Here is a 21,916-nt window from a genome sequence, read left to right as displayed (position 1 = left end):
TAAATGAAGCTCTAACAACACTTCTGACCTCATCTTCTCTGCACTTGAAAGTGACAGAATGGGCCCGGATGCAATTCCTTACAAATAGGAGTCTTTGATAAGAGAAGAAGGGTCTGAGGGTTTCTGTCTGTGTGTAATGCCTGCTGAGAGGGCTGACACAGCCCCCACCATAACAACAGTGATGGTAGAAAAGACGTTTATTTAAAAGAAAAACAAGCATCAGTTTCTGATCGGTCGGATTAAAGAGAGGTACTGCAGTTACCAATGCTTTTTAAAGAGGCAGCCTCAAATACTGGTGCCTGAAATGTGCAAATAATTCAACACAAGATGCAAACATTGCTTCAGTAGATAGCTGTAGAATCCACAACAATACTGAATGTGAACATTTTATGTGGAGCAGTATTGTGAAGCTTAACAGCTCCCACTGCTGGCTCACATCCTGAAAGCATGCCGCATCAGACTGTACTTGACCGCCTTTTTACCATCAAGCTTTGATTTTGCTCTCCTGTTTTCATCTTTGAAGTGCAAGGAAAGGAGAAGGAGATTTTCTATTGGATTTATTAAGATGTATGTACTAATGATCTACTGTATCCACTGGTTTGTGGATTGATTTTTATGTGAAGTTTGTGTGTGATTAACAATCCATGCTCATCAAGCCCAGATGACTACTGAAATCAATACTAAAACTATGTCTCCACAATTACAGAAGAATTAACAATTAATGGTAATTATCCACAAACATATTTGGACATCTATTCATTTTTAATCAATCACACAGGGTCTTGACCTGAGTGTTTTTACTTTATCACGTCATGTCACCCCAACACCACTTTCATATACTTTGCTGCCAATTCCACAAAACATTTTGCAACAAAATTATTCAGAGCAACATTATCAACTGAATTGTTCATTCATGCATGTTTGTGTTTTCACTTCACCTGTCAGCCCTATTTTGCGATTGTTTTGGGTTTATTTGCTGTTATTCGAAAAATAATTGTGCAATATTGTTTTGTTTTTACTGCGCAAGACAAGAAAGCGTCAAATCCGGACATTTGAGAAGCTGGAAGTAGAAAAACATTTTTGTTATTCGTTGGAGCTTTAACAGATTTATCAATAATGAAACTCATATTTACTTGCAGTCCTTAACCGAATGGTGTCAAATTATTTAAAGATTTGTACGTGACAGAATTTGTGTTGTTTGGATGGAGGAACTCAAAATTCCTCTTGACAACCTCGGCACAAGCTGATGTTATTTTTTGCTGTTAAGGGTCTGATGATGTCTAACCCTCAGTGTGAAATGTATGTGGGAGCTGTTGGTGTGGAATGTGCCATGTCGTGGTCGCAGTGTTCCCTCTTCTCTACGGGTCACTCGGCAAGAGAGTTCCTGTGGGCAGAGTGAGAGAGCATCACACTCTGCCCACACATTTGTCCTCTAAAAACCACAGTCATCTTCATATGCAAGACAAGACAAAAAAAAAGCTGAACTTGTTTTTGTAATATAAAGTTTACAAGACATTTCTGCGTCTAATTGCAGCTACATTTGAAAACCACGGAACTTAACACTTGAACTTTAATGCTCCTAAGAAACCTTGAGGGGTTTTGACACCTACATGTTCTAAAATACATGTGACATTAAGCAGGCATTCATCAAACTGTATACCATTTAACAACATTTTGAGGGAAATTGGCAAAAGATATTGTAAATAAAGCTTGATTTTTTGCCACAACCATTATGCAATTATAAGGTGTTGGTCCTTCAAGATAAAAGCACCAATTCTCCTGTAGGAAAACTGAGGAAGCAGCAGATGAAAAAAAATGTTGGGGCTTTTTTTCTTTTTATGATATATTGTAAAACTGAAGATACCTAGAACATGGGAAGGGAGAGGGCATGACATGCAGCAAAGGGTCGTCAGTTGGAGACAAACCCGGCCGCAGATTAATACAATTTCTAACAAGGCTTCCTTCACACCATGTCTATCTACTCTACACTATTAGCACACCTAAAGGCAGTAACAGTCAATCTCCTGTGGGTCCACGTATTTCCCTTTGGAGAGAAAGTCATACACTATTCATAAGGATAAGGCCGAGTCGTTGTGTATTATTTATTAGAGAGGTCCTTGTCTGAGGCTTTTATAAACACGGGTGGATACTTTTTAGACACTACATACTATTTGTTTTCAGTTAAAAACATAAACTTGTAAAACATTACAGGTCAGTCATGCAATTAATGATTACTCAATTAAAGTTCAGAAGTGTTATCAGATAAATGTACATAAAGCATAAAATGTAAAAGTAGTGCTTCTGAAAATTGTCCAAGTAATACTGATCAACATGTATACAGCATTTTACTATTGTTGGTGATTAAACTGTACTTCATATGCAGTCACTTAACTGAGGAGCCAAAGGTCAACAACAACTTGGAACCATTTTGGTAATCCCTCTAAAAGAATTATAAATATTTAGATATATTCAAATCTTAATCGTAAAAGTGATAGATAACAGCAGCTCTCAGATATGGTGGAGTACAAATTAAAATATTTACCCCTTAATTGTAAAGGAGAAGAAGCAGGTAGTTTAGGACTTCCAAAATTGTATTTAAGTAAATTATTTTACTTCACAGTAGTGTTTCTCTTTTGATAAAAATGATATACGTTTCAATTGTCGATTGTAGATTCATCTTTAAAATCCTTGCTGTAAGATTATGCTCGCACTTACTTTGGGTTCCTGTAGAGGGCAGCAGAGCACTTAGAAATGTGCCACAGGCGAGTAGAGGCTTTTCAGCTCAGCGACAGGTCTGTCCTGAACTACTCCTGGGTCTGTAAAACCTTAACAGCTTGTGGATAAACAAGGGGTGTCGATTTATTAGCTTTCACATATCTTCCACTGGCCCTTGTCTGTGCTGTTGTTTATATACAGTGAAGGAAATAAGTATTTGATCCCCAGCCGATTTTGTTAGTTTGCCCTCTTACAAAGAAATGATGGGTTATTTTCACAGTGAGAGACATAATATCAAAAAGAAAATCCAGAAATGTGCCTTTAATATATAAGATATAAATTGATTTGCATTTAATTGTGGGAAATAAGTATTTGATCCCCTTGCAAAACATGACTTAGTACTTGGTGGAGAGAGCCTTGTTGGACAGCACAGAGGTCAGATGCTTCTTGTAGTTGGTCACCGACAAAATCGATCAAATACTTATTTCCTTCACTGTACACAGCATGTTTTGCAGTTTGATGGCTGTGGTTTAACTTAACTATTGTATTGCACAATAATGACATTGCTTTTTTAGGACACACATATCGATGCTGTGTCATTTATCGACCAAATGTTTAGAACATGATATCTAAAAATAATTGTGAAAAAAACCACAACTAAAAAGCACATAGTGGCTTCTTTGAACTGCTTGTGTTGTCCAAATAAACGGATACAATCAGAAATACATATATGACAAAGAAAAGCAGCAAATCCTCACATATTTGAGTCTAAAACCAGATTTTTTCCCCCCTATTGGCTGGAATTACCTATACTGAAATCAAGAATCCACCATCCTATTGTGCAGCTGTATGTTACTCATTAGATTGAAGAGTTTCCATGACATATTTTTGTCAGTATGGGTGTATCCATGTGGTGGACAAAATGTAAAGAAGGTGAAGAGGAACACATTTAAGCTCACTCTACAAAGAGAAAACATTAGCCGTTCACTGAAAATGCTTCAACATGACTTTTTATGCTCACTTACATAACGGACCGTCAAAGAGAACCAACTGTTTCCTCATAAATGCTTTAACTTAGTCATGGATTGTTACAGCTTTATTTAATACAAACTATTAAAAAAGAACAGACCAAATCACATCTAAAGAACGCAACAACCCACTGAGCAATAGTGATCCTCTGGAACGTTAAACCCATTACAGGCCTGTGAAAGTAACACACCCGTAAGCCCCAAATCTCTTTAATACAACACCCAGTAGGAAAGTGCTAAGCTCTTTACCGAAAGCTAAGGTGCTCCAGCACTCAGCAACACTCCTGCCTCTGCTCTATATTCAGTACAGTAAACATTTAATACAGATGACAGGATATATTTGAAGACATGTTTGAGGTTATCTCCTGCTGCTATCATGGCCAGGACACTGCTGTGCAAGAGATTTGAAACCTCTGTAAAGAATGTATGTGGTTAAACATGGCCTGTGTTGCAGCTAAAACATTGGCCTCAAATGTATTTCAACTTTTAGAAATATTTATAGAAGGATATGATGTTTATTTGATCACTCATTCATTGCCATATGACAGTACATCAACACTTTGGACTGCAAATAAAACAAGCAAATGAAAGGGGAAATTGTAAATGGCATCTTTTCATTAAAACAATCTAAAGCTAAAAGATAATTGATCAAGAAATGATGCCAAAAAAGAGCAACAATTATTGTTCATTTTAAAAGGTGTAGCCGTACTGAAGAGCTATTTGTCATTAGTACAAACCTGGCTAATTGTCTGAAAAGTAAAATATAATCCAAGAAATTAGTGATTTGGTTTTTATATAAACTACAGTTCATAGTTTTTGAATGCACCTGTGATATAGGCAAATATTCTTCTATGATCGCCTACATCTGGACGCTTTGGCTTTGGGAGTTGGGAGAAGGAAATTTGTGCAAATATGGGGAGACTTCGACTTTCTTATCTGCACAGAAACAGTAGCCCTGAAAAGTATCTTTTGAATCAAATGCACCTGAAAATATGACTTTTTAAGCATTAGGTACTTACAGAAACAGTTATCAATATCTCCATAATAGGCATGAGCAGGTGTAACCTTAATATCTTGATGAGTGGTCAGATATGTTTGCAGCGGCGGCTGGATTAGATATTAACTTTGGCCTAAATCACGTTGTGCTGACGGACATAGAAATGGATAATCCAAGGTGTGCCTTTTAAAAGCCAGACCTTGGCCACCAGGCTCCATTTGTAGCAGGGTCCCTCTCCATCCAAGAAACAGAACCGAAGGGCTGATTGCAACAGCAAGCCGCAAACATGAACGGCACAGAGGGACCATTTTTTTATGTCCCTATGATAAACACCAGCGGCATTGTCAGGAGTCCTTATGAGTACCCTCAGTACTACCTTGTCAACCCAGCAGCTTATGCTGCCCTGGGTGCCTACATGTTCTTCCTCATCCTCGTTGGCTTCCCCATCAACTTCCTCACTCTGTTCGTCACCATCCAACACAAGAAGCTGCGTACCCCTCTAAACTACATCCTGCTGAACCTTGCAGTGGCTGACCTCTTCATGGTGATTGGAGGATTCACCACCACCATGTACACCTCTATGCACGGCTACTTCGTCCTGGGACGCCTTGGCTGCAACATTGAAGGATTCTTTGCTACCCTTGGTGGCGAGATTGGCCTCTGGTCACTGGTTGTCCTGGCTATTGAAAGGTGGGTCGTTGTCTGCAAGCCAATCAGCAACTTCCGCTTCGGGGAGGATCACGCAATCATGGGTTTGGCCTTCTCTTGGGTGATGGCTGCAAGCTGTGCTGTGCCACCTCTTGTCGGCTGGTCCCGTTACATCCCTGAGGGCATGCAGTGCTCATGTGGAGTTGACTACTACACACGTGCAGAAGGATTCAACAATGAGTCCTTTGTTATCTACATGTTCGTCTGCCACTTCCTGGTCCCAATGGCTATCATTTTCTTCTGCTATGGCCGTCTGCTCTGTGCAGTCAAGGAGGCCGCTGCTGCCCAGCAGGAGTCTGAGACCACCCAGAGGGCTGAGAGGGAAGTCAGCCGGATGGTAGTAATCATGGTCGTTTCCTTCCTGATATCTTGGGTTCCGTATGCCAGTGTTGCGTGGTATATCTTCTGTAATCAAGGATCTGAGTTCGGACCAGTCTTCATGACCATCCCGGCCTTTTTTGCCAAGAGTTCTTCTGTCTACAACCCAATGATCTACATCTGCATGAACAAGCAGTTCCGCCACTGCATGATAACCACCTTGTGCTGCGGGAAAAATCCTTTTGAGGAGGAGGAGGGAGCGTCCTCTACTAAGACCGAGGCTTCGTCTGTATCCACAAGCTCGGTGGCTCCTGCATAAAAGGGCCGTTGACACAGGCTCCATGATCCATTATCCAAGAAGAAGACTTCTGCTCCCCTGGTAAAACGACTGAAGGCTAACGTCTACAGAAATAACTCATTTTTGTATTTTTACAAACGTGTTGGTTCAACCTAAAGACAGTTGCAGGAAAGGTCTGGCCATAACAGAGTTGTTCTGTATGTGCAGAATATCCAACTTAAAAATATATTTCTTCCGAGAGGAAAGGGAAAAAAAAGTTTACAGTTGGATCATATATGATACTGGCTTATTTTTAAATGTAGACGCATGTTACTAAGGCAATGTAAAATAAAACGCACTTTGCAAATGACTCATTTTGTTGCATGTTTTATTTGAAGTTCATTTTACTGTACTATTTTAAATAATTGTGTATGTCCTTTTCATAATGCATTAAAATATCTACTTTAGAGCTCTAATAGCACAGGCTAATGCTGATACAGAACAGTTGAGAATAGTGTTTGAATGTCTTTTGTAGCGGCATCTGCATTGCTACTGTAATATTATTTCAATCACAGGTCACCTTGAATTTAAGAATTGGCCTACCTATGGGATTATGACATTATTAATCAGGGAAGATTATAGACCTGACACCAAGTTTGTAGTTAACCTTTATTTAATGTGATTAATATTCGTCATCAGATTAAGACTTATCTGATAACAGTATTATCAAGGGACACCTTGATGCAAAGGTTATGGAATGGGAACAACGGCTTACTTATAAACTTACAAAATATTTATTTACAGGGGGAGTTTAATAAGTGATATAAAGCTTTACATTTATAAATGTCCTAAGAGCTGCTAGTAATTACATTTTATAGTGTTATAAACCCTTTGTTAAAAGAATGAAGATTAAAACTTATTAAGAATATTAGATGTGCACATTAACGTTTCCTGTTGTATTAGATGTGCATATTAGATAGACATTGCAGTCAGTTTATCAATGAGGCCCACTTGAGATCTGCACAGGTTCATGGCTTCAATATTTTACAGATGTTGAGTTCCTGGTTGTGCAGCATGCCAGACTTGTGAAACAAACACCATAAGATATCTTCAGTAATGACCTTCATGTGTAGCATAGCAACCGTCTTACCAGTGGCGCTTTCATGGAATACAGATACATTCACCAAGCAGTCTGAAGCTTAATTGGGATAAAAATCAATCACTTGCTGCTTTAATTTAGAACTAAAAAAGACGTGCTCTAAAATGTTATTGAAGGTAATTAAAGAGTATTGGATGGATGAAAAATACCATTTGAAACCAGTTTTAATCTTAGTTTGGAACACTGTTCATTAGTGTCAATCTCTGCCATTATCATGATTACGCTGCACCATTTCAGGTGATGAAGTATATCAGTGGTATAAGTGTTATTGCAACAATGACTACATCGTAACAATTAAACAATTATATCTTCAGGAGTGAGACAGTGTTGGAGTACCGGTTAGTAAAAAAGAAAGGCATGCAGTCGACAGCCCATACTTTAAACATCTTTTAATATTTTACGCTGTTCCATTTCCACGTTGCTATTTTTGATTTAGGTTTGAACCAGTCATTATTAAATGTAGTACATTCTCCTCGAGTGTCGATTTCTAATAAAAGAAAGTCTCCAAAGCTGCATATTAGAACGTAGTGTGACCAGGAGTGACACGCCAGAGTGATTTGATTAAACAGATTGAACATACTCTCCAGAGTGTCTCCAGAGACATTACTGAAAAACGGCTGCGCAGAAATATGAAATCCTTTTGAATTTGTATGGAAAACTTTATTTGATAATAAAAATAGCATTCACAGACTTCTTTTGATAGCTACATATACATTGTAATCCATCTCAAGGAAAGAAGCTGGATAAGTCCACATCTACTTGTACTTAGACTAATGTTATGTATAGCTTCATGGGTCAAATAAAGCTATGAACAATGTAGTATTTATATATGCATAGTTTTATAAAAAAGATTGGCCCATATACATGTACTGCTTTTATCAACACAGAGACAGCATTATGTCCGGAGCACATTGCAAGAAATAATGCTTGAAGAACACAGACTGCATACAAGTGCTTTATAATACAAAGGCAGGCTAACCATCGAGAGAGATTCAAACCATCAAACAGTTTCTGATTGACCAAATACAGTCTTTCCTTTTAAAATGTCTTTACATACCTGATCCAGAGTAAATTAACATATTTCCCATAAATCATCAGGTCCATTTCAGAGATATAAACACAATATCACATTCCTCACTGCTGAGGTTTTTCATAAATTTCTCTTTTGTACAAGAAAAAGGCAACATTTTAATCCTTGACAGGTTCCTAATAGTTACACTGGAAAATTCTTTACAGGTGATGGCCAACAGGTTAACTTCTTAAATGTATTTCTTTTTTTTCTACTTTTTTGTTAATACAGTACCATGGCGACAACAGTGATCAAACAATGCATTTGTTGTGGTTTATCCAATATATTTTCGTTTTTTTTTAATGAAACATAAAACGGAGAATACACACAAACACATTATAAAGCAGCAGTCAGACTCCAGTGGCGTGACAGCATGGCTCAGCATGGCAGATTGGTCGTCTCCTGTACCGCGACTCCATATTTTACCAACACAAGAAACCACATCAGCTCTTTGTGTCAGGACCCAGGAGGTGGTCGGTGCGCAAATGTGGTTACCATGAGGACAGGGCTAACACTTACTGTGGGATTACAGTGCATGTTTCTTATCGATTTTTCTTGCTCAGACCTATCAGATAAAGTGGTTAAACTACGCTCAAATTTACACATGCATCTTGCACAGGGATAACATACACATTTGTGTCTTCATTTTTTTTGGGGCATATTTGAAAATTAATATTTTATGGCAGCTTCAAGCTGGTATTGTGGCAAAATTCAGACTCATATTAAGTAACCTTTTATATTTTTTGAGTAACAAATTTAGATAACTCTTATTTTCCGCAACAGAGAATCTACTAAAACGGTTTTGCCTGTATTTAAAAGTGAGTCAGAAACTAATCACAACATTGCTATTGATGTGTGTGTGTGTGTGTGTGTGTGTGTGTGTGTGTGTGTGTGTGTGTGTGTGTGTGTGTGTGTGTGTGTGTGTGTGTGTGTGTGTGTGTGTGTGTGTGTGTGTGTGTGTGTGTGTGTGTGTGTGTGTGTGTGTGTGTGTGTGTGTGTGTGTTTAGGCAAAGGAGGGTGAGCTGCCACACAACACAAGTAAGGGTACAGCATGCTTTTCCAGGTACAGTGTGCACTTCTACCTTGGTCCTCAAGAAATTGAGCTTGCTCAATACATGTGCCAAATTAAAAAATAAATAGTGAGCAAATGACACAGTCATATATTAATTATATAATTATCACTCTAGTTTCACCATAAGATCTTAAATTTAGATTTTTGCCTGAAGTCCAACGTGACTTTCACTTGTGAACCATCAGTGTTTTGTGCTATAGTTTGTTCAGTAAAGCAATTCAGGAATGGAACAGACATCTAAAAACAAGCTTAGTAGTTAGAAGATACCACAACTGGAAGCATGTTTCATACCTCTGAGGGAACAAATATTTAGATTCAGCAATGCCTACAAAAAGCAATATCACTGATTTTCATATGCAGGCACATACAATACCTTTATTATAGTACAACAACCTCTGTTATGTTCAAAATAACTATAACAATGACGAAACAACCAGTATGAACTGATAATAGGATTGTACTCCTGCTGTTTTATGAATCTCTGGGTAGGATCACAAGTAGTTGAGTTAATCAAATCATTCAAATAAATCGGTCAACCAAATGAAGCACAAGAGTTAGTATCCTCAGAAGTCCAATTCCAGTGTATGGTACATAGTTTGCACAGATAGAGGAGAGAGTGGCGAGGGGGGTCTCTGCTCTAGATGCTGAGGTCTTTGGGGGTTTCTTTGTACAGCCTTCTCTTGGGTTCAGGGAGCTGGTTTGGACTGCGGCTTACTGCGTTATTGTTATGGCCTGTGTTGTTGTAGGCAGCATTGTTGTGTGCAGCGTTGTTCTTCATCATGCCGTAGTAATCCTTCAGTCTGGGTGCTGCTGCATAGTTCAGCTCATCCCGGCTGTAGTTGCTGTCAGGGGAAGAGTCCCGCTCAACTCGGTATCGTCGCTCCGGTGTCCCGTTCATCGGATATCTCTCCTGCCTCCTCTCTGGCGAAGAGTCTCTCAGGAGGTTGCCGTTCTTTGTGGCTCTATCACATGTACGGCCCCTGGAAAGAGACAAGGAATCCCCGTTGTTGTTGGTCCGCTCTGGGGTTGTGGCCTCTCTGACTTGTCTAGGCTTCTGCGAGTCCTTGAGGAGCCTCCGCTCGTGGAACTTGCGTTCAGGGGTGGCTTCAAGGAACCCGCCATCATCATACTCCCTCTCAGGTGTACGGTCGCGAGGTGCTCGCTCTGCCCTGCGGTCCATTGACTTTGCCCGCCGACGATCAGGAGAAGCGGCACGCTTTGATGTTGGTGAGCGGTCAAGGGAACCGCGACGTTGCCGGGACCTCCCGTCCAAAGTAGAGCTGCTGTTTGAGAGCTCCCGCCCCTTCAGTTTCTGGGCAGCTGCAGCCTTTTTCCCCGAGCTGTCTTTCCTCAGAGTCTTCAGGAGTTTAGAGATGCCGCTCTCTGAATCGGACTTCTTGACTTTGCGGCCTCGGCTCTTCTTGTTGTCACTGCTACTGCTGTTACCGTCTTCTGGAGACTGCTGTCTGGGGGTACTTTGACTGTGATTGTTATTCCAGGTGTGATGATGGTGGGGGTTAAATTGCCGGCCTTGGTAGTCCATCTGATCTGACCCAGCCCTGTCCCTTGCTCGGCCACGCGCAGCCTCCTCCTGGCGTGATGGTTTGTGAAGGTCTGGTGGATAACTGGACTCCAATGAGGTGTGATATCGGCTGTTAGGCGGCAGCGTTCTCACTTCCGGAGTGTTTTGTGCCCCGGGTGCGGGAGGGTGCCCGTCACTGCTGCCGTCTGCAGGAGAGGAGAAAGGAAGAGGAGCTTGGTGACTAGAAATACATTATTAGAGGAAGGAGGTTGAGGAATACTTGTACATCAACAACATGTGACATTTATTGTATTCAGCAGACATGGCTTTCCTTGTTGGTTCATGTGTGCTCTCGCATTGACATGACAGAAAGTCAATGCAGAGATTTATGGATTTCATGCATACATGTGCTCTTCCATATACTCAGTATATATTCCGAGAAACAATCAGGCTAATTTAAATTGATCTATAGACATGAAATGCATTTTCATTCCGCTATAGGGCTGCGGAGACACAAGGTGATGTCAGCAACAACAGCAGGTGCAACACATCGGCAAGTGTGGGGCAGGGGTTATCAATGGCACAGCAGACACCTAGGAAATCATTCAAAACAAAAATGGTGAACAACTTGGTGTGCATCATCGGGGGGGAACAAACTCAAAAGCAAAAAAAGGAGTGTGTTGGTTGCAGGTCTGCCAAATTCGAGACGGGTTGCTATGGTAGCAGCATGTGAGGTGGCATTAAATTAGTCCCAGTAAATAAATAATCTGGTGTGGGGCTGGGGGAGGGTTTTCGTTTGCACAGATTTAAGTTAAATTAAGTTGAATTCAGGCATGACACGACATAAAGCATGCACACTATGTCAACACACCTGCGCGCAAACACACACAGAGTGGGATTCAGGTAGGGATGAGCTGGAAGGAAGGGTGGATAAAATCGAAAGGAAAAAGATGGCAGGGCGAGTGAGTTGGGACAGACTTTTGGCTACAAACCGTTGTCTGATTTTGGCCCATTAGGTAGAAACAGGGCTCTCCCATCTTGTCATTCCTCATTGTACCAACAGCGAGATGAGGAGCCATCATCGCTGGAGAGGAGGAAGAGCCCAGCAACAAGAGACAATCAGAGAGAAAGGAGGATATAGAGAGGAGAAAACAAATAAAACAGACAAGAGGCTGTTTTACAGTGCATCTTTATAGAGAGAAGAAGGGGTTTGTAGTGAAAGACAAAGAAACATTACTCTATTTACTGTATCACAAATCCATCTGAGAGAAGAAAAAGCATCAGAATATTAAACCCCAGAAAAGAATGCTGACAAACACAACAGTATGACTGAAACGGTGAGAGGAATAATCCATCAGCAGGGCATACAGCTCTATGGAGAGAATATTACTTTAGCTGTAAAACATCTCTACTACAGATACTACAGAGTATAAATCACTGAACAAGCTTTAGCTGCAGCCATTCCTGCATTGATCAATAACATTTGACAGCTCAATCTTGTACTATGACAGGCCACATTAAATCCATGGATCATAAAGTGTCTTTCTGTTAAATGTTTATCATATACAGTAATGCAATTCTTGAAAAAAAAAAAAAATAGTATTTGTGTGTGCACTCAGCAGATAAGAGGCTTTATTCTAGTCTGCAGGTGTGTACAGCTGGATAAATAATATGATTTCAATGCTTGCATTAGCAATGTTATTGACAGGAAGAGAAACACATTTCAACTGGTTAACCTACCATATTCAGGTACAGATCCATCTCCCCGTTTGAGGACGAGGCGTGCTCGCCGACCACCGTTCTTGATCAGTTCAATGGCACGTGAATGCTTCATGTTCTTTGTGCTCTCACCATTAATCTCCAGAATCTCATCTCCTACCTAAGAGGGAGAGGCCAAGTTATTGTCATAGCTATCTAATGTAGATTCATAGAAGAGAGAAACGGGGGGGGAAATAAACTAAGTAGTGACAAATACATGGTTTCATACCCTCATCTTTCCACATCTGACAGCAGCCCCATCCTCCGCCAGTCTCAACACATATAGGTCCATGCTGTACTCCCGTCCTCCTCTCAGGCTGAAGCCAAAACCTTTACTGTCCCGCTCAAGGTCAACAGAGTAGAACTCGGCATCCTATGAGACAGAAAAGGAGAGATAAGTCACAGGGGAGACTAGAGAGGGGTGACTAATCCATGTCGCACAAGGGAGTCAAAAGGTGAGTCCACACTTCAGGACTAATCAAGCCATGTCCCAAAAAAACTCACAAAATGTCAATGGCAGTACAACACCCTGGACTGCATGAATAATGAATGCCACATGAGACTGTGAGCAGAGTACAGATCACTAAGCAAGGGCATCACAAGGGCTGGGCCTAAACCTTACCATAGTCCTCAGAAGTTCCCTCATAAAAGAAGTGCGATCTCTTCCAAAATCAGTTGTATATACAATGAAACTACTCAGTCATTTGAGGAGAAGGATGGACAAGCCTGCTAATATCATGCAGGTAAAACATCCGAGATGTGAAGGGAACAATAAGCGTTGTAGAGATGTATTACTGGTCTGAATATGGTTATTTGTGTTTCTAGATGTAAAGACGAATAGTATTTAGGATGTGACATCCTAACTTAGACATCAATGAAATAAGAAATGTGTTTAAAATGTAAATAACCAGTATGATGCTAGAGGCACTGTGAGGGAAACTCAATTGAAAGAGGTGGAAGATCAACAATGAAACCTTTTGTATTATTAAGATGTCGGGGGCCTTAGTATTTCCTGTTTGTTGATTTATGCCCTTTTCATCTTCTGGTAAAACACTGGTTATTTATCTAGCTTTCTTCTGTTTACTGCTATATTGTGTTATGGTACCTGACTGATAGTTGGTAATGGAAGTGTAAAACCCAGACGATCATTAACTGTAGAGTGAAAACATCTATTCTTACCTGTGTTGCCTGAGTTTGTATGGGCGGAGGAGGAGGAGCTCCTTTCGACTTCGAGTTATTCCTTTTGAAAAAGAGAAGCTCATATGAATATACATTGTCCTGTATAAGATAGTACGTTCAACAAAGACATTTACAAAAATGGATGCATCGTCACATACCTGGACTCTGTGGTCTGTTGAGGTGTGTGTGTGGTGGTGATAGTAGCTATCTTCTCAGCATTAGTCAGCAGAGAAGCATTGGAAGATTCTGCAAAGAAACACGCACAAATTAAAGAAAGAAACATTTGAACTAAAATGAAGTGACTGCTTTTGTTAAATGCATTTGCCCCACAGCTGTATTTTCAAAAGACACTCTGGAAAACAAAATGTTACTGTTCAGAAGAGTCCACTGAACCGCCCACAGGCTACTCTCTTCAGCCTGATGCTAACTGCCTGTGATGTTGTCATATTTGCTCATGGACAGCACTGGCCCCCACTTCATGGAAGAAAAACAGCAGCAGATGGGGGGGGGGGGGGGGGGAAAGACCTTTAAGACTTCCTTTCAGCGTCATTTTGTTTAAAAGAAGCAAAGAAAAAATAACTGTCTCTTCTTGCCTTTTTACAGTTACATGTGTGTGGCAGTCTCCAGCAAGAAGACTGCCACACATTAGTATCCACTGACATTGGCAGGAGTACAGCTCTGACTATGTTTAGCAAGAATCTCAGCGGGACACATTTGTTTCAGATCACGCTCTCCTCATTACTCCTAGAAAATATGACTTCCTCAGGGCCACCTCGCGTTCTCTTTGAGGGGAACATTTTGCTGTAGCCACACATCGTTCTTGATATTTCGAATGAGAATCTTTCACATTTTACTTGGCCATACCATGTTTTTCGACTAGGATACATCGCATCCTGCATGAGCACACATAAGCAGGTTAGTGAACATGTGTGCGGGGGAGTTTGTTCACACGTCTCACACTCCGGTCTTAATTGAGCTTCATTTTGTTTGTCTGTGGAGGATATTACAGTCAGCGCCTCTCAAGTGTTTTCAATGGTTGAACAGTGGCTAAGCCAGTAACAAGCACCCTGACCCTTGTTACAGCACTAAACATTCACCCAAAATATGGAGCTTACGGTTGCTGATACTGATATTATGCAGTTCTATTTACTCTCCTAAGCTAAATATATTGATGTATACAGGAAGCCCTTGATGATGTATGAGCAGTGCTTGAGTCCTTTCATACTGACAAAATATTGCACCAGTATGGTCAATAATATAGAAAGCATAAATATAGAGAAGACTTGTAGACGTGCTTTAGTTGTTTCTGGGGGCAAATTCACCTTCCTCCTACTCAATGACTCACTCTCCCAGATACCAGGGTTCACACCCTGATGAAAAGTGCTCTTGCCTGTGAAAAGCAGCGATGCCCTTTCCTTCCCACTACTTCCATGAATAAGTCACATCATGCTGAATTATGAAACAGACATGTGAGGCTAGAAGCCAAAAGCCTTACCATCACCCGGAATGATCCTGAGCGACACTGTGTTTCCAGCTTCCTTGATCAGGTTGACAATGTCCGAGTGTGACTTGTTGGTGATGGAGCAGCAGTTCACAGCCAATATTCGGTCCCCGACTTTCAGCTTCCCACAGCGGTCTGCCGGGCTCCCCTCGATTATGCGTCCTATTTTGTGGGGCATGGCCACACAAGCATTTCCAGCTTTTATGTAAACATGGATGTTTGTTTGCGTGTAAGTTGTGTGTGTTAGAAAAAGTGTGTGATGATGATTTGATTGATTTGTGTTGATTGGTTGTATCGATTTCAGGAAAAGGAAAAGAGAGAAAGAAAACAAGGAGAAAGAGACAAACAGAAAAAGTTAATTATCCAAATCACCATGTTCCAATTCAGTCTGAGAAAACATGTAGAATCAGTGCACATGAAACAAACTATTCCATAGAATTGTGTGTCAAATACAAAATTCATTGGCTCAGTGGGAAAATTCAGGATCTCTCCTCTGGCCATATTATCTGACGTATAAATCAATGGGCTGTTTATCGTAATTCAACTGCCTCGGTCCATGGTGGCTAAAGTTCGACAGCCTATCAATACACTGGTCACAGCATCATGACTACACCTCCTCACCAGGGATCAATAAGCACACAATTGCTTCTGCAGGGTGAGCTGTTTGGGTTATTGAGCTGTGGCTTCTTAACCAGCTCCAAAAAATTATGAAGATTCCTAAGGATAACACTCTGACACACTGTACAGCCTATAGCTCACATATGGTGCTAGTCATGTGGCCAACGGCAAGAAATAGATCTGCACCTGAGTGACGGTGTTCAATACTGCACATCTTGTTTACACAAGCTCTGAACAGTCCCTGAGGATCTCCAGTCCTTCTCTCAATCCCTTTATGTCAGCTCCTCCCTGCTCTCCCCTCTTCCACCCAGAGTCTTTGAATCATCCACATTTATTACATCCCCGCAGCTACCCTCCCCTCAGTCTTGATTGAGAAATGTGTTTGTATCCTGTCACTCTATCTAAATAATGAGATGTGGGACATTGCAGGGTGTGGCAAGTAGCCAGGATTTAATGCTCAATCTGCTAATCACAACCCCAACCCCAGGTCATAGCAGGAAGGGATGAGATGGGGGGGGATGGGCCCTGCTGAACTGGATGAAAAATAGTTTTTGTATTGATGATGTAGTGGAGATTGAACCAGTTGAAACAACTGTGTTCATCTTGAGATTCATGATGGAAGAATCATCAGAGCCATGTTGTGTTTTTTTTAGTAATACACATTCCTCTGTCAGATTTCAGCTTGTGTTCAACATGGTATGAATCCATTAGGAGAGTGTGCGAAGGATGCTATAGAGCGATCCAAGACAAGCACATGAAAGCCCCTAAATCCATTCATCTCGTCCTCCCAAGAGAAATAGTGATGGAGCATGGGAGTGCAGTGAAATAAGAGCAAAAACTGGAATCTCATAAGGACTAGAAGACGTTTAGACAAGGTTGTTGACTTGCACTCTCTCTGGTGTCTCTATAAATAACACATTAATTCTTGCATTTTGCAGAATAACACCATTAGCTCATGGGATCAATGAATTTTCTCTGGGCAAGTCAGTGTTGCTAACGTCTCATCCATTCTTGCGATTTGCTTCTGACACACCACAGTCCATCATCATAATGGCTTACTAGACAAGGCCATGACATTGCCATTGGACCTTCATCATTCAGAGGTTAATACCAAATTTGTTTGAGGAGGACATCTACAATTCCTCATCAACTCCTGACCAGCTTTATTTCTGTTGTTTCATTGTGACGCGTAAATGCTATAGACAGCTATGGAGTGTGCTGAGTAGACTTCAATTACATGCTGAATGATTTGGTGAGGGCAGCTGTGGGGCATGAGTCTGTGATGATGATGTTTGTGATAAAGCTGCAGCCGGCCCAAACCTGAGGGAGTGTGTTCCGCACAGGAGGAGATTTCTTCATCCCTAAGCTCATCATAGTAGGTTTGTGACCTCGGTCTGTGGCATTAACCTCACTCCTGTCACATGCCAGTTGCCTGCTATTAATTAATTGGAGGACTTTTTTTTCATATATTGTGGTTCTGCCACGAGATGGCATCAGTCATTTCACTCAGTGGTTCATGTACTTGTGGACATGGCTCTTTTCTGTAGCTTTGCATAAGGCTGTTCATGCACTGACTCAATTTCTAGTTCAGGATATCTGCATGTCTAAAGGCTCAGAAGGCATTGAATTTGGTTTCATGTGAGATGGGAAAACATCTTAAATTGAATTAGAGTGAAATCTAATTTTTAAGACTTATCTATTGTATCACACCTGTCATAACCTATAATGTTATTCGTGTTTTGGTATCTGATTGTCAGGACACATTACCACCTATAAAGTATAAGTGTGATTTTTCGAAAGCGCATTCTCACTCTAGTACAGTTTTTACATTTGAAATTAATAATCTGTCATTTTAAATGGATTTCTGATTTGATTAATTAATGTGGCGTTATTTATTCACTTGTAATTATAAACTGCATGGAAGTACTGAACAGACTATGCACATTATTTTGGCACACTCTGCAAAACACTACAGAGCTATAGTTTAAAAACTTTAAAGTTTGTAAGTATTTTTATTATTGCTATTAAACCCTAAGGAATAGTGCTGTGTGTTGTTTCTGCATGCTGCTCACAGCCTGAGAGTTAATTTATCACAGACAAAAATAAGGATCTTCAGAAAAACTCCTAACTTGAATCTTTTCACGTAACGTGCACCAATACAGATAACAAATGCCCAAACAATCTAACCGTTGATTAAAGTCTAAATTTTCAGGCTATAGTAAACAAAATAAATTAGAATGTCAAACTAAATTCAGGTCCCTTTCAATCTCAATTAGCTCCCGCTCAGCCTGTCTCACTTACCGAAGGTGGTGCCGGCGTCGGGCCGGGAAACAGACGACACAATGACAAAACCGAAGCCCTCGTTCTCTCCGCGCTGGATCTCCACGTCATACGGCTGCAGGGAGGCAGGTACCACCGCACTCCCGCTGCCACCTCCGCCGCCGCTGCCTATGCCGCTGGTAGAACCACTGCCAGAGCTGACAGTGTTGAGAGAGTTCTGGCTCCCCTGGGGGGTCCGCTTGCCCTCTGTCAGGCTGGGTGCTTGGGTGCTGCTGTGGTGGGAGGAGGCTGGCGACGGGGGAACGTCACCTTCTCCTTTTGACACTGGGGAGGAGGAGGAAGAAATCCAACTAGTTAGAAAAGTATTACTTTAATACTTCATTATCGTATTTATGTCAGAAACCTTGACAAGTTTGAGGAGGCAGTGTCTTTATGTTAATATAATATGCATATACCCTTGCATGCCAAAGGTATGATTACACATGCACACGTTTCATGTTAAACTCTTATCACCTCCGTATCCCTGTGACTTGCGCCTGACAGTGAGGTTTACATGGCCTTGTTTGGCGGCTTGCTGCATCAGCTGCACCACAAGCTGGTGAGACTTGCCCACCACCGCCGTGCCGTCCACACAGATGAGCTCGTCACCCGACCGAAGGCGCCCGTCCTCATCTGCTGCCCCGTACTTCACTATGTGCCCTATGTAGATCTGGAAGAGGAAGACACACGCAATGTGAGTGTGATGTGATGGACTTCTTAGTTTTGTTGAATAACAACGTACTTCTTATTGTCTATAAGATGAATAGGGTCACTCTACGTTTAAACAAATATCTAAGATTAGATGGGAGAACATATTAAGAGAAGAATCACTACAAAATTTGGGTCATGCGTCAAAAAATGATATCCTCTGATGAATTGTTCTGTAAATTTATAAATTTCATCTACCCGTATACCACATTAAGCCTTAATATGCTGTTTTGAAAGGGTGGCGTGAATCCAGGAACTCTTATAATTATGGTCCCTGGCTAATTAAGAGTCATTCAACTGCAGTTACTTCAATTGATTTGTTGTGACTTATCTTCTGATTTTAAATGGATAAGTTAAATCTAACAGCATTTCAGAGCCTACTGTTGCATTTCTTCAAGGTACTTGTAGCTGACATTCAGAGAATCCAAGAAGGCCAATGCAGCCTGTTGGGACCATGGAGAAGCCTGTATGCTTTAGGCATTGTGTGGGCGTGAACTCAGGCTCTGACAGAAACAAGCGCACAACTACCATGCAACTCCTTTTGGCACTAACAACAAGTACTAACTCCTGTGGGGTAGACTTGCAGCCTGCTGCCATTTTATTTCCCTCTCTTCCTCAATATATGCCTTCCTGTTTCCTTAGTTGCTCCTTTTAAGACAAATGTATGACACACAACCAGAGGGATTGTTGGTAAGGCCTTTGCTTCTCCTAACAAGCTGTCTGTATGATCCTCAAGAGACCAAGCTCCAGTAAGACAGAGTGACAGGACTTTGTGCTGCTGTGGTTTAAAGGCAGACTCAACATACAAAAAGGAAGAATAGAAAACCAACGAAGCAGGGAAATGGGAAGCATACAAATAAAAACAAAATATCTATTCATAATTATCAGCAATATTGAGGATGGGATGCATGAGTGTGTGTACATTTAAATATTTTGAATCATCACCTCTTGTGATAAAGCATTAAAGTGGAGGAATACTTACAGGCTCTCCGGGCTCATTTCCTCCCAGGATACGGAAGCCGAAGCCTGTATCTTTCCGCCAAAGGAAAATGTCCTGCTCCTGGCAATCTGGCACTGAAACACACAAGACAAACAGTTAGGGGACTCCATGGAGACAACCACCAAATCTGCCAAAGACCCGCTGGTTCCGCTCAGCGTTGACTGATTAGCATCTATGTAGGCTGATCACTCCATCACTGATGCTTGTTGCTCTGAATCAATATGTTTTGCCTCTCATTTTGTGTCCTTATAACAAATTCACATCCAGTTGTGTTATTGCTGATCAAAAAAGTGTTTGTTTTTCCATTAGCATCAGAATGAGAGCAGGCAGGGTCAACAGCTGCTCCCTACCTCGCCTCAACACAACAGATAATGCTCCTTCTGCTCGCGTTTATAGACCCCAAACTAGGCTGCAAAGTCTCATGCTGTGAACTCGTAATACTCATGACCTGCAGTCTGAAAATGCCCTCAAAAGCGATCCCTATTATTATCCCCAATTTATAACTGAACCTGTCTTACACACATGGATATGTAGCTTCACAATTTCTCTCCTTCTCACAATCAAAGTGCGCATACATGCATAACCCCTTAATGCATTTGCATCTCACTGTGGACAGAGCAGACTGTGGAGGAGGACATAGGCAATTTGGTATCTGTCTGTTCAACCCACAGGGACAGTCGGCACAGGAGGCACCGACCGTTTCTCCCTGCTGTCGACACGGCTGCCACGCAAGGCCATAGAGAATGCATTAGCTTCATCTCTCCACTTCCCCTGAAAACTGTGTTTGGATTTAACTGCTACATTTAAACAAACGTACAGTACAGTAAATAACCCTCAACTTTCCAGTGACTATTAATTAGTGACCCAACTGACAGTGCAAGGTACAGCTGTCAGATCAAAATGAAGCACCCAAGGGAAGCAGAATTCTCCAAAGCTCACCTTTCAGTCACATTGTCCTGGCACTGAAATATTACTTTCATTTGCACTCAATGGATGCATTAAAAATCACCAACTCACTAATGCACTTGTATGTGGCAGCATGCACATTGAAATAACAGATGGTGAATTTGAGCCTCTTTGTAATTCTTTGTCTCTTTCTCCCTTTCTTGTTTCACAGTGTCTCCCCCGCCGACTCAGAAAGGGGCTGCAGCTCCTTCAGGGGTTATCAAACAGATACACCAATCAACCGCAGCTTAAAGCAGCCCGCTGTGGGCCCAGTTAATATTTAATCAGCAGCAGTCCTAGATTCTACAGGCAGCCATGATTGTTAACCAACACTGCAAAGTGACGGCAACAATCACGATGTGCGACACCTGCCACAGACACAAAGATATCTTTAGTTTTTTTAATATGTATATCACATCCTATACAGACCTTGTATCCCTTTTTTTTTAAATATCACTACAGGTTCAAGTACAGGAGATCTGAAAGATGTAATTCAGAACAGTCGTTGAACCCGTTATTTTGGAAGATCCTTCCTCTTTCTCCCACGATCTTCTCTCAGAAGAGAAAATAAGTGGTTTGATACCCTTACAGTGTTTCCCTATGAATAATGCAGCAGTAGGCCATGACTGCAAATGATATTGAGGAGTCTTACAGAGAGGCTGCCTACTTTCTAGCGTTCCAGTTTTGGATATTCTGTTTTCTAGTGACTAAAAAGGGCACAACACACGCTGTTCCGCTGCTGAAGGTGTAAATGTGGTCTGTTTTTTAATGTGCGTCTTGTCACTTTACTCGTTTTTTTTACTTGACGATTATTTTCAGTCGAGAGAAAGTGCGACACACTTACAAGCACTACAAGGACACTTTTCTCTTGGAGGCACCTTTTGTCACACAGTTGTGACTTAGTAAGCACACAGTTGTTTAGTAAAGGACACACAAAGGCAGAGATGTGCCCTGTGGTGGTAACACTGTATGCAGCTGTGATTCTCTTAGTCTGTGCGACTTCTCTACAATTCAAAGAAACTG

At 41.2% G+C, this 21,916-nt stretch overlaps 2 protein-coding genes and 1 long non-coding RNA gene across 3 annotated transcripts in view; 2 read left to right on the top strand and 1 right to left on the bottom strand.

The window, feature by feature from the left end:
• The window catches only part of LOC134868708 (uncharacterized), a 38,571-nt gene that overhangs the window by 7,760 nt on the left and 8,895 nt on the right, over positions 1-21,916 (top strand). The window lies entirely within an intron of this gene.
• On the top strand, positions 4,946-6,413 carry LOC134857960 (rhodopsin). Its single transcript, XM_063881781.1, has one exon. The coding sequence runs from the start codon at positions 5,027-5,029 to the stop codon at positions 6,083-6,085; it is 1,059 nt and encodes a 352-aa protein (XP_063737851.1). The 5' UTR covers positions 4,946-5,026; the 3' UTR covers positions 6,086-6,413.
• LOC134868702 (membrane-associated guanylate kinase, WW and PDZ domain-containing protein 1-like) overlaps positions 7,841-21,916 on the bottom strand; it is an 80,693-nt gene continuing 66,617 nt past the window's right edge. Inside the window, 9 exon segments of the mRNA XM_063890000.1 lie at positions 7,841-11,071; positions 12,606-12,744; positions 12,853-12,996; positions 13,803-13,863; positions 13,961-14,048; positions 15,298-15,501; positions 18,223-18,525; positions 18,715-18,910; positions 19,931-20,022. Of these exon segments, the coding sequence (XP_063746070.1) occupies positions 9,981-11,071; positions 12,606-12,744; positions 12,853-12,996; positions 13,803-13,863; positions 13,961-14,048; positions 15,298-15,501; positions 18,223-18,525; positions 18,715-18,910; positions 19,931-20,022 (2,318 nt within the window). The 3' untranslated portion in view covers positions 7,841-9,980.

This window comes from Eleginops maclovinus, chromosome 1 (assembly GCF_036324505.1).
Source record: "Eleginops maclovinus isolate JMC-PN-2008 ecotype Puerto Natales chromosome 1, JC_Emac_rtc_rv5, whole genome shotgun sequence".
NCBI classification, from domain to species: domain Eukaryota; kingdom Metazoa; phylum Chordata; class Actinopteri; order Perciformes; family Eleginopidae; genus Eleginops; species Eleginops maclovinus.
The sequence above is the reverse complement of the archived record's forward strand: the minus strand, read 5'-3'. Positions and strand labels throughout refer to the sequence as shown.

Coding starts and splice junctions, on each gene's coding strand:
- LOC134857960 (XM_063881781.1), top strand. CDS start 5,027: ATGAACGGCACAGAGGGACCATTTTTTTATGTCCCTATGATAAACACC.